This window comes from Amia ocellicauda, chromosome 23, assembly GCF_036373705.1.
Source record: "Amia ocellicauda isolate fAmiCal2 chromosome 23, fAmiCal2.hap1, whole genome shotgun sequence".
In the NCBI taxonomy this organism is placed as follows: Eukaryota; Metazoa; Chordata; class Actinopteri; order Amiiformes; family Amiidae; genus Amia; species Amia ocellicauda.
Window position 1 is genome coordinate 18,021,686 of NC_089872.1, and position 13,414 is coordinate 18,035,099.

The 13,414-nt window shown below is 41.1% G+C and overlaps 1 protein-coding gene across 1 annotated transcript in view; it reads right to left on the reverse strand.

The window, feature by feature from the left end:
* ttc27 (tetratricopeptide repeat domain 27) overlaps positions 1 to 13,414 on the reverse strand; it is a 58,203-nt gene that overhangs the window by 20,693 nt on the left and 24,096 nt on the right. Inside the window, exon 10 of the mRNA XM_066696650.1 lies at positions 1,545 to 1,658. Within this exon, the coding sequence (XP_066552747.1) occupies positions 1,545 to 1,658 (114 nt within the window). The remainder of the gene's footprint in view (positions 1 to 1,544; positions 1,659 to 13,414) is intronic.

Here is a 13,414-nt window from a genome sequence, read left to right on the forward strand (position 1 = left end):
ACACTAAAATCGTGACAAAGGCAAAGGGTGTTAACTGTCAAGAGAAGAAAAAATATATATATGAAGGGGGAAAAAAACAAAAAAACACAGTTTATTTTAATCTCCTGTTCCCTGGGGACGAGCCATTAGACTCCGCTATTTATTCATAGCAATGAGGGGCCCGATCAAGATGGAAAGAAGAGATAAAACATCACGCTACACGAACACACACCCGAGCAGTCCCACCGGGGACATGACGGCTCCCATTTCAGACTTGTTAAAGTCGTGGAACAGTGAAGGGATCAGTCCCCCTGCCACACACGAGAATAACGAGCTAAGGAGATTAGAAGTCACAACAAATCCAAAGAGGAGATTTTAAAGCAAATCCAGAGAATAAACTTTTTCCTCTCTCTCTCTGTACTATATGAATAAGCCTTTTCATCTTAGATGCCGTCTCCTTCAATTTAATTACATTTTTGGTTTTAGTGATTGTGTTGTTTAAGGGGGATATAAACGTCAGGTGAGGGATGATGCCGGAGCAAATCACCACATCTTCCATCTCAGAACTCAATCCCAGAATGCATCTCTCTGACAGAGTCCTGAAGCGGCCTTATTTCAGATTACGGATGTCTGTCAACTTGCGCCGTACTTTCTCCTCCACTGACTGGCCCGATTTCAACATTGTAGCCCACTGATTACTTTGCTTCTTAAAGACCTATTCCCATGTGTCACTGTGGATAAGCTACATTTGTTTTCCAATTATTATACTTACGTATTTTGTATATAATAGTAAGTTAAGCGGTCTCAATGCTACTTCTTAGACTAGCCTTGCCTAGTTTATTAAAACCAAAGCAAACACCTGCAGCACAGTCACATTACACTACACACATTGCCCTACGTACACTACACACTCCCCGTGTTGTTCCTGGAGTGAAAGAGTCCAGGGATGACACGGGGAGTCTCACAAGTCTAGACCGAGTCCCAGTCTGGGCAGGGGCAGGATGTGCCCGGTCTTTCCCTGTTATCTCTGGACCAGCAGCGCACACCAACCAAAACAAGAGGAGCTTTAACAACCTGCGGCTTCCCATCTGGAAACCGATACATAGACAAATATCCTTTTGGGAACACTGTGCAGAGCCACATGCACTTCAGAGTCGATCACCCAGTCACACACGTGGCACATACATGGAGAATCAACTTGAGCTCTTACTTAAAACCATGTTAGTGGTTCCTCCCTGCAGCAACTATTCATGTTACTTTTCAGTTTTTTTGCCATCTCATTTTGTTATAATTTGACTCTGTCCACTTCCTACGAATCCAGTCGAGGGTCAGAGCCTTTCCGTTTTCCGTGCCACCCGAGTTTGTAAATCAATCAACCGCAACAATTACACACCGAACCAAACCTAATTTATTCCTTTATTTCCCAGGTCTAAATGAAGTCGGTGATTAAAAATAGACCCTTATATGGATTGCAGCTTTGGAGGACTGGATCTGACAGGCACGGATTTAGTGGTCGGCTGCCTGACGGAGCAGGGAAGGAAAACGGTGGGGCGGGGGGTGGTTACCTGTGTCTGCATCATGGCCCTCTCCACCCGGCGAGAGCTGCCCCTCTCCAGCTTCGTGCGCAGGATCAGCGCCGTCACCTCGATGGCCCAGAACTTGGGCTGGGACAGCAGACACTGAGGAGGACAAAACACAAAGCCGAGAGGTCAAACACACCTGCACGCCATCGTGTATGAAGACCATTTACCAACACAACGGGTTGTCTAGTGAGCATGAATACATTATCACAACGTGTGTGGGTCCAGAAGGTAGAATTCCCTGGTTCAGTAAAATACCATAATTAGCCGTCTAACTATTTCTCGGCACGGTGTAAGATAATGAAATCCACCCACTAGATTTCATTAAGTTAAAAAAATGCATAAGTATTACTTCACAGCGATTATTCAACGAGCGCCTAAATTACAACATATTGATAGTTTTCTTGCAAAGCCTTTAATGATTTTTCCCTCCAAGTATCACATTTCACATGAATTAGTTTCACCCTAATTTGCCAACAGTAAAACAAAAAGAGGCATTGTTTACAGTCCCTCTCCTCAGGATTACAACAACCACCAGTATGTCTGGATTCTTTCACCCAGTGGTAAATTAGCCTGTTAAACTTTGAAAATAATCCTTTTTCCAGTTATTCTAAATGTAATTATTGCAGCCTGCTCTCAGTCGGTCCAATACTTGGTGGTGTGGCTGCGTTAGGATTTTCAGATTTTTCACATTTTAGTTCGGTTCGGAGCTGGCGGCAATGATGGTGGTTAAAGCACATGTTCTGACAGAAAAGTAAAGAAACGGCAATGATAAAAAGAGAGAAAAAAGATTGCATAAGGGAATCCCCAGAGATGGAAAAGTGAACTATTTTCAACAAGAGCAAACAATTTTTTTTTTTTTTTTTTACCAGAGTTGCAGCGAATATTTTATGGTTATTATTTGACTAGAAAAAATTCCATTGTAAAAGTGTAACATTTCCCAAGCATGTGGATGCCAGGGGGTGATACAGTTTGCAAACGGAAATCCATTACTCACTCAAACTGTAAGACCCTCCCTAGGAAATACACATCACTGCTGATAGGACTGAGGTCATGTCTGTAGAGGCAACCGTGACTCATTGGGAGATGCCCTCGGACAAAACACATCCACTTCTGAGTTTGAAAACAAATGTGTGTATGATATTCAGTGGTAGAAATATCACCAACTCAACTACCAGGGTGTAGTTAAAACCTAAACCATTGAACCACAAAGCAGAGAGAACGTCAGGAAAGCCAGTGCACACCCTATACCATCAGACTATGCTTTCTTAAACTAAAAAGCTTACAGAGAGTTTCCTCCCAGTGCAGTCAACGACGCAGTCATGTCACTAATTACTGCACAAATCAAAGCACTGCAAAATTTATAATGCTGGACCTCTGAAGCCAAACCTTCTGCCTCTTTCGTTACTGAAGCCCCTTCCAAGTACAACAGCAGAGCGGGCAGGGAGATGAGGTTACGCCAGGCCTGTAATGGGAGTCCAAAGGGCCCAGGAGAAGGGACTGTATAAACCGCGGGGGCAGGCAGCAGAAGCTGGTCTTCCTGCTTATAAACACAGTGGGACGACTGGCTTCTGAACATTTCCTTCCCCTCATTTAACTGAGATAGTGTGAACTCTGCTTTTTCCCCCTCACGGCAGCAGTCTGTGGATGATTCGAAACATTTGACACGGCATCCAACCAATATCTTTCTAGAACAAGTGCAGCTTCTAGCCAAGAACTGACTTCTACCGCAAACAGATACACATATAAATACATTAAATGAATAAGCAAACAAGAATGAGCTGGACAGTAAGAAGTGGATGAAGCCAGAGGAAGGAGACATTACACGATTACTTCAGACCCTGCTGGCATCTGTTTATCACTTAGGATGAATAACAAAAGCCTTCCCTTTAAGACACAATAACTTAAATCTGAAGGAATTCCCCCCTCAAGTATTCCAGCCTTCCTCGGAGACCCTGGGACTGCTAAGTTTAGAATAAACTGACCGTGGCAAAACTCTTTCCGAGGATCGAGACAATGGTGATACAGAAGACCGTTATCTCCCATCGTCGAGGAGGTAAAATAACATGCAGGGGGAGGGGGCGGAGAGGAATAAGGTCCCGGTTTTGTTCCAATACGTTTGGCAAGGACCATCAAAGCTGCCTCAGCCGTTCTGGTCATGTAAACTCTGAGCAAGCGTGGGGCGGAGGGCTGCTGAAATGCAATATGCCTCCTGACGGCAGCTACACGAGACCCTCTATCTCTCTGATGAAATTGGTTTATTTGCACTGGTGCTGCATAAAAATCTTACTTTTAAGATGTAGTGGACAAAAAAAAAACAACTATATCCTTGTCAAACATTAAGCGTGCCAGTTCTGGCAGCTTGCACACGCAGCGGCCGTGCAAAGACTCAATCCATCAGACTGCAGGCATCGAGGACTGCTTCGCGGTGTGGTTTCACAGCGCTCGTCAAACCCACGGAACTGTCCAACTACAGGGGAGGACAGAAGCAAAGCGGCTGTACCACGGTATTCAAATACAAAAGAACTACGGGCACTTTTATGGTTTCCACCGGTTTTGCGGTACCCGATTCTGCAGCTGTTCACACACTCTCTCCTCTCACACATTCCCTGTCCTTTAAATACAAACGTATTCCCCGTATTCCTGGCACACGGCCCGTGGGAATGGCCTGAACACGCTCGGAGTGATAAGAGGCAGGTAAATTAGTGACAACCTATTCTGTCTGCGCCGAGACTGGAGCGTAAGGCGAGATATTTCACCTTTTCACTGAATTCCAGCGCGTAACCAGAGCCGAGGAATTAGCAGCCATTGTTCACTCCGCGCCACACAGGAGCAATGTCACATTCCCTTTGAGGAGCTGAAAATAAACCAATGCCAGGACAAAGCAAGATATTTAATAAAATAATACAGACTCTAAGTGCCCAGTTGAGAGCTGTTACTGCTGCGTTTTTTCACGAGCAAAGAAAACTAACAAACACAACAAAACAAAAGCGCCTTCAACTTCCAAGTTAGTATCTGCGGTCTGAAATCTTTTCAAACCAAACCCCACGTCTAAAAACAAAACAGCCCGTCAGATTGCTTGACGTGTATATATTTTAAAAAAAGCTCTTCTTCCCTAAAGCATGTGCACTGAATGACACTCAGTGTTTCTGAAGAAAGGAGACACTGCTGAATACACCAAGCTTACGTAACCATGACTTAATTTAGGACTTATTACATTAGGTGATCTAATCAGTAAAGCTGTCACATCTGGAGGGATAGAAGGCCTAGGTCCTTAAGTTTTAGTATACAAATATTATAATAGATAGATGATGATGATAATAATGTGGAGGGGTATTTAAAAAACAAACAATACGAACAATATTTTTTCACGGATTGGTACTTTCCAAGGGATGCAGTACAATTTAACTAACTTACTGGAGAAACGAGGCAGCCCGTACCTCCGTCAAATCTCTACAAAAATGACTCCAAGATGCTTAAGATGTTTAAGCTTTAACTAAAACTTAAGATAACCTTAAACCTAAAACTTAAGAATGTCCACCTATGTTGGGAATTATTGCTCCATATCATGTTGCTCTACATTTTGGCACGATGTCCATAGAAACGGGAAACATTTCTACAAACGTCCTCAGGGGAATTCCATGTGTGAGGACACGCAACGATATGAACGAACGCCAATCGTGCATCAGAGATGGGTGGAGAGGAGTTAATTGGACAGGATTACCTCTGGAAGATTTCAGTGCTATTTCATATCTGTCCTGTCCCTGGAAATGAAGCGTTTGTTTCACAAAGAGAGGCATACCTGTTCCCCTTCTCTCCAAGCTACAACGCTACCATATCCACCTCGTGTGCAACTGCACATATAGCAGAATGACAAGCAGTCACCATAAGATTAAAAAATAAATAAACAAAACATGCAAATGAGTGAGTAATAACGGAAATATTTTATTGCAGTTCTATTTTTCATTTGGCAAAGACATAATTACCAGATAGGTTTGAGGAGTCCCCCTTCTCATCTCGCAGAGGCAGGCAATTCAATAATTAATGACAACAGATTTTGTTCACAGAAAAATTAGCAGAACTTAGTGTTTATTTGAATGTGTATTCATTTAAATATATTTCTAGGCCCTTGCACATTAAGAAACATCGTTAACACGAGTCCTTGAGTCACAATTAAGGGTACATGCACAAAGGAAAGTTAATGACATTCTACCAAAGCATAGAAAAGGTCCATTTGTAACCAAGTTCATTAAATGACGAGAAACAAGTCTGTATAATTAGATCTCAGTTATTTATGTATTGAAATAATACAGGAAGACAATTAGGAGCATTATAGGTGGTGCTTATTAAAGTCGGTCAATATGAACATATTGAGAAAAGAAAATCCAGATAAATGTAAGACTAAAAATCTAATTTGGGGAAAATTTCTGGTATTTTTATTTTTAACAGGTTTTAAATAACTGGGTATTGATTAATCAATACCAAACAGTAGGCAAATAATTAACAGCATGAAAACCATTCTATAAATCATTAAGATTCCAGAGACAATGGATTTCATTGACTGACCAAATGAGGGAAGTAAATAATGCAAAAATTAAACTGACCTAGAAGCTAATCCCAAGGGAGATCTGTCGCTTCTCAAGGTCCCATGTTAAATCCAGATCCATCATAACTAAACTGGATAAGATACCAAGTGCCTCGGGCTCTCGAGCACCGGCCTGTGCAAAAATTAAAATGCAACCTCTGTCTCAAGACCTCACAATTCTCTGTCGAAGACGGATGCGAGAATTTAGAGAGTGAAGTACAGTAAATGAAATGGCCTAGCTCGGCAGTCCACATCATGTCATTTAGCACCTTAATTAAAACATGGTTTCTCCAGCTTAATTAAAAATGGCCTCCCCACACTGGTCTCTGCAGAAGCCCAGCTGCAGGGAAGCACGGCAGTTTTTGCAGTCAGACAAAGAAGAGAATAAACACAAATGGAAGACTAACAATTTCACTTCAGCAGAAGGATGAAATAAAGGACATTGAGGGAACACAAACATATCTAATTAAGAAGAGAACATTTTCCATGGCTGAGTTCCAGTGTGAACACATTTCACTGGAAAGAGCTAAACAATTAAAATCCACTGCATTTACTCTATATTTCAAAGCTACAGAATAAATATTAATTCCAAAAGTATTTTGCCAATCCTGTTCTGAAGCAGTCAAGTGATACTGCATTAAAATGGCTACCATTTATAATGACAAACTTGACACTCCATCCAAAGTTATCCAAAGATCCCCCACAACCACATGGATCATGGATGGCTGCCAAAAAAAGCTGTTAATGGTATATATTTGCACATTTATTAATTTACACGGACACACATTACCTACCTATATCACCTTTGCACATGAATGTATAGATGTCTCTAAGGATTGGTATTGAACAGTAACGTTTAATTCACTACTCCCACACATGCCTCTATAAAATTCGGTTACATTTATGTTACAATATCTATATAGATTCCTACAGTACAGCCAGCACCAGAATCCAAAGACTAGACTTGCTTTCAGATCCCGACCTCCTGACACCGCAAGAAAATCACTTCTTTACAAGGCACTGCTGTTAAAATGTTTTCCAAATATGAGGGGCACTTGTGCATCCAAAAGCTCCTAATGAAATAATGGTTTCAAACAGCGTGCCAATTGGGTCAACTTTGAAGCACATATGAATGCCATGGCTCTCCAGGCGAGCTGGAACTCCACCGGCATTACTGCTGCGCCCAACTATCTTATAATAGGTAGGCTACATACCAAGAAAGAGGTTTCTTTATCCTCGGTAACACCAGCCAATAAACTTTACTGCTAGAAAGAGGGAATCAATTACGTCAATAAAAAAAAAAGGATTTTGTGAAGGTTGGATGTAAGTAGGAAATTATTCTGAGAAAACATTACCAGCCGGCTCTTGGAAAAGAAATTTCATTACATGGCCAGTAATTCTTTTTGGGGGGAACAGTCACTTTGGATTTCTTTATAGATTTGTTAAATGTACGTATTCCATATATATTTATTTATTTATTTCCACTAGGGTTCTGTAGATGTACGTGGAGAATAAAAAATTCAGCATTGAGCAAATTAGACATTAGGTCATATCTGTTATAACCTGATCAGCATTTCATTTGCATTTTCACCAGAGGGTCAGCCCACACAGACAACAAAACAACCGTCTGTTACAGATGATGCATTTTCTCCATTAGTCATAAATACGGATTTATTTAACAGATGATAAAGGTTCTATTATAATGATGTCTGATGAATTATGGGCGATTTTATGTGACTTTTTATTTCCATGTATTTATTTTACTGGAACATGTTGTATTCTGTGTAATGCATCACTGGGTTAAAGAACATTTCTTAATTGAGGTACATTTTGTAATCAAGCATACACCATATCCAATAAACACTTCCATGACTAGGTCCACTGAGGAGGCTCTGAAATGAGATGTAGTGGCCTGCAGTAATAGGATGTGGGTTTTCCTGTAGTTCAATCAATAATAAAAGCTGCATAAAGTTATACCAGCTAAGTCAACCTCTAACAAAAACAAAATACTCTGCTGTAAATGTAGCCATTAGATTCCAGAGGCAGCCTTACTAACGTTAGGAGTTAATAATAAAATGTTTCTTTTTAACCCTGTTAATGCTCTAGACAAGCACCTTAGCCTTCCACTTATTTCGATATTGCTGTCCTTCAGAGTGACGCAAAATTATTTCTGGGGTTTAGTCATTTAACCTCGGAGTTCCTAATCTTCACATTTCAAATATGGGAACGGGAGTGACGGCAAGGGGCAGGAAACTTCGGGCAATGACTAATCTCATCTGTCACAGGGAATACATCAAGATTTCCTTCCTGGTCTCTCAGGACGCACGCTCAGCTAATAGAATATTAACGAGCAGTGACAGCTACAATAACACTTTTTCACTTTTATCTCTGTGCAGTAAGTACTCAGAAAGGCCTATCTCTGGGTTTAATAGGAGCTAAATTAGAGATTTCGAAGTCCCCAAGGCTGAGGAATCCTGCTGTTTTATTTCGGAAACAGATGTCTCTCCGTGTTTTATGATGCTCCTCGGCTCGGTCCAAAATCACATCCGCGGTGACGTAACTTCGGCATCGCTCGACACATCGCCAATCGGCTCCCGAGAAACCAAATGCCACCTTCAAGGAGATGAGCCTTACAGATACGATACTAGAGATCTGCTTTACAAGGAAGTCCCAATAAGATGACCTGGTTTTTGTTTCGGAAAACAATGCCATTAAACTCTTGAAAACTTAAAAAAAAATGAAATTAATGGCAGCCTGGTGTCCTTTGTTGTATTTTTATATATATATATATATATATATATATATATATATATATATATATAAACACTGACAATGTCCAAGTGCGGAAGCTTAGCTTAGCTTCAAAAAAATGTCTTGAAGGATGTCTTAAATGAGTATACATATATATTTATTTTTAAGTACTCCTAATGCGACTATTAATACAATCTATCATTTTAAGAGACATAAAAAGTAAAAAAAAAAAAACATTAAAGTGAGCTCTGGTTTAAACATCAGCCTCTTCTGGATGGCTTCGATTTATAGAGGAATAACCTCAGAATTGAAGTGGCCATAAATTAGCGTTTGTGGCCGTTTTACGTCCTCTCGGAGTGAGCTGATGTCTCCGATTTTTTAAACCCTTCTGAGGAAGGTCTGGCAGAGCAAACGGCACTGAGAACGTTTCCTATCCTTCCCTAGAACAGTCACCAAACACAGACAACAGGGACCATGTCAAAAGTCGAGCACAAACAGCTGCTGGAGAGAGAATCTGAGGCTAGTGCCCTGCCACCGATAATGCCTCTGGAGAGAACCTACAATCTGCCACAGCACTTTCATTACATTGATGAGAGGAGACCCCTCAGCAACACAGAGGGCAGAACGGTCCCCTGCCCTTCCCAACTCTTCATCCCTTCCAGCCCAAAATGGAGTACTATGAAGAAACAAGATCTTCTCAAGTTGTAGATGCTGTTAAATATAAATATAATTTACCACAGGGCAACACATACTGTCCATTGATGCACAATACTGAAAATGTTATGGATTAATGCCTGAATATTACGTTCAAGTAACACGAAGGAAAAGTGGTCTGACAAGAAGTGACTGATCTTAATACCTTTATCTATCATCTCCAGGGCACTTTCTTCACTAGAAATGATGCCTTTATTGTATTTTTCAGGTTAACTGCTGTGCAAGCCCCACCCCTGCAGTTGCAAAACCAAAGCTGCACCCATTTACTTTACGAGACAAGAAAGGATTAATTATACAACTCTCTCTTTACAGACTTAAAAAAAAAAAAAAAAAAAAACTAATCCCAAAGGCTCGAAAAGCTTTATTCATGTGCCTATAGAATAAAACCGAAAAGCAGAGTGCAAGCATGTTAGGGTAGCTCCGAGAGGCCTTTCACAGACATTGAAGGAAATGTATGCAACAGTTTCCCTGATTTGTTTAATCGTAGAATGCTAAGTGAAGCTCAGCCCATAGATTGCGGTAATCACAGCCTTTGGGGAAAGTATAAAGTAGATGTGCAAGTTCAATTACTCAAGGAGACGGGGGAAACGTCCCTCTTGAAGACAATAACAGATCATCTTAAAGGCAGAGTCCAAAAGTAAATGGGAGAGTAGAGCCACAGTTAGTAAATTTATCTTAATTTATTAAATTTAAAAAATGTATGCGTCATCGATCTTATGAATTATTATACAGAAGTTTCACTTTACGAAGACCAAATGGTTTGGCCAGACTTAGCAGTTAATTTCTCTGATTAAAGACATGTTAATTTCATTTGCTGCTAATGAACTGTCAGCCTTTCCAGAATTAATGAATGAGCTCTCCCGCACACATACAAAAATCGTCAATTCTCTGCAAGAAAGTTCTCTCCTTCTGAGATTAAAGGAACTGGCTTTGTGAGACTTATTTATTACAGTTAAGTTTTGCTGATCTTGGACAACTACGTTCAATCCTTGGTGGCTTGAGTTTATACGGTCTCAAAAGATATCCTGCAGAAAACCACAATTAGGTAGGCCTAGATGAACAGAGTCGGACACCCCAGTTTTTAATGTATTGACCGTTTTATCTACATATATTTCTTGTCACTAAAGTCACTTCTTTAAGATCTAGCTTTAGGAAGTGAATGACGTAGATATGAGCTGAATGCATGACAACCATCTAACCAGCCTGCAGATTCATGAATCCACATGTAGGCTGGGAAGATGCCTGCTCACACACACAGCAGTGCGACAGACGCACCGACAGCACACCACTCATGTAGAATACAGAATCCCAATTTCCAGCACTTGATCCGAGTTGTTCTTGTTGCGTTTCTTTCCTCCCCTTCAACAAACGGAAATGCTCAAGCAGAAACACTCTTAACAAGCCTATAAAGATGACGCACTGATGCATCAGTATCTTTTCCTAAACGCAGTGAATTTCAGACGATCTGGTTGCTTTCAGAGGCAAAACACGGTCACCAGCTGAGGAAATGTACGATCGGCGCAGAAGGACTGTACAGATCCGTGCCGTTTTTGTTGGTGGCACTAAAAGCCGTGGAGAGCAGGCAGCCTGGTATATAGAAATCTCGTTTCTGTTTCATGTCACCTTCAGGCTGGCAGATTGTGACCTTGATACAGAAACAAGTTGATTTAGTGCAGAATGAGTTTTTGTCTGCAGTGTCGGCTGCTTCATAAACATGTGAAACACGAAGACAGAACCTCAGAAACTTTTTTGCATCCGCGTTGCCGATGTTTGGAGAAACAGACAGCATAATTTAACATCCAAGCATATGAATCTCATCAAGCAATCTATGTCCTTAAGAGTGGAAAAAAAGACTCCTTGTTCCGTTGCTACAAAGCCACAGTGCAATTATGTTTTGGTAGGCATCGTCTCATGATGTCCTCTAGGCTCCGTGCTGTGCAAGAATAAGTAGTTTTCTGTGTATTTCCTACTTAAACAACACCTTTAATACAGAGCCACTGCGTAACATACTACGAACGTAGGAGATCATTTAATTGCACAGACTAGGAAATATTAATTTCTTACACAGTCTGATGTAGGTTTTTATTTTTCCTTGCTTCGTTAGAGGCAGACCCTCGTTGCCCTTGTGATGCCATTAATTGGTTATTTTTAAGAACGCTACATCAGCAAGGCTTGAACTTCCATAAGGATGTCCCAGTGTGTTGACAAGAACTCCATGTTTGGCGATGGCAGAGGAGAGCGCGTGCCATAAATCACATCCTGAGAGTTTCCAGCGAGAGGAAACAGCTTTCAGACACCTTCAGGTGCGCCTTCCTCCCGACCATCACTCACACCACCAGCCCCCCGAGACACCAGAATATTACAGCACCCCGCCCTGCCCTCCCCGGGCGGCTGTGAAACAGTGATGAGACGGGGCTACTCTCATCACTCCGGGAACAGACAGATATTCACTGCGAAACAGAGCCAGATCCTGACAGCCAGCAGCTCAGCAGGGCCCACGCTCTCCTCCATGCAAGCCAGACCATATTTACTGCTTCGCTCCAGTCCAGACCCTTCCACTGCAAAACTGAAATCAAGGCCACCAACTGCCATTGTTATGTTAATTCCCAATTTAAATAAATATGCATCAAATACACTGTCCTTTAACACACACCTAAAATCTTGTAACCATGTAATCTCGTAGTCATGTAATCTTGCACGAGTCCTGGAAGAGTGTTATATTATTGAAAGCTATTCTGCTTGGTTTGGTCACAGAAGGACTTTATTACAGAGATATTGTTTCATTTAACAATGCCATTGAAAACTCACCTTACTCCTCCACCCCAAAACACACACACAGTTCAGGCAACAAGCGGATTTCAACCACAGCTTAGGATCAACTAACAACTGCACTGCAAATAAGTAGGTTTAACCCCTAAAAATAACACAATAAAGAATTATTTAGGGGCACAACGGACCCTGCCCTGAGAGCTGTGTTCACAAGTTCAACTTCTGTCAGCATCAAGGCATTACCAATGGAAAGGTCTGTATTTAAAATAATCTATGACTGTATTCCGTGGACATTGTTCTCGCTGAGGAAAAATAAAACATCTGTATGAAAAATGTTACAAATTAAACAATAATAGGAAATAAAGTGCTGACATATAAACTGTAAAAGTCCGACACACCCATGGGCGGTAATCTGCAGCCAGAATGAGAGGACGTGAACCAACGGGGAAAAACTGACAACCTCCACAAAGTGACTTCCCACGATTCTTTCATGATACTTTAAGATGCCAGTGAACACTTTGACAAGGCCCTACTACACATCATTGCGATATTTCGATCAAGCATTGACTGCCAGTTCCTGAAACCCTTTGGTTAGAATCCAAAAGATATTCAAATCATATACACCTCATGGTTGAAATCTTTATCACGCAAGATAAATAAAATACTTCTCACATCCTTTAAAGGTACGCAAGTGCAAATATGTTAAGCTCTCTCATTGCACTGCGTCCAAACGTACAGAGACTCACAGTGCCAGAGGAGAAACGTGTCTAGCAACAGAAACATTCCTGTGAAATTAAACTGCACATCAAAAAATCTTGCTAACTTTCTCTGTCATACACAACCGTTTCCAGTAACCGTTATACCATACAGAACAGTTTCCAGTCATAAATAACCTTTTTTTCTCCCCCAATCCCATTAAGAAGACTGCTTCACATTCACAAAATAATAGAAACAGCTCTACAGCTTTTGTACAAAATCATAATTTAAAAATACTTAATCCACAAAGTGACTATGTAGTGCAATGCCTGGATGTTTC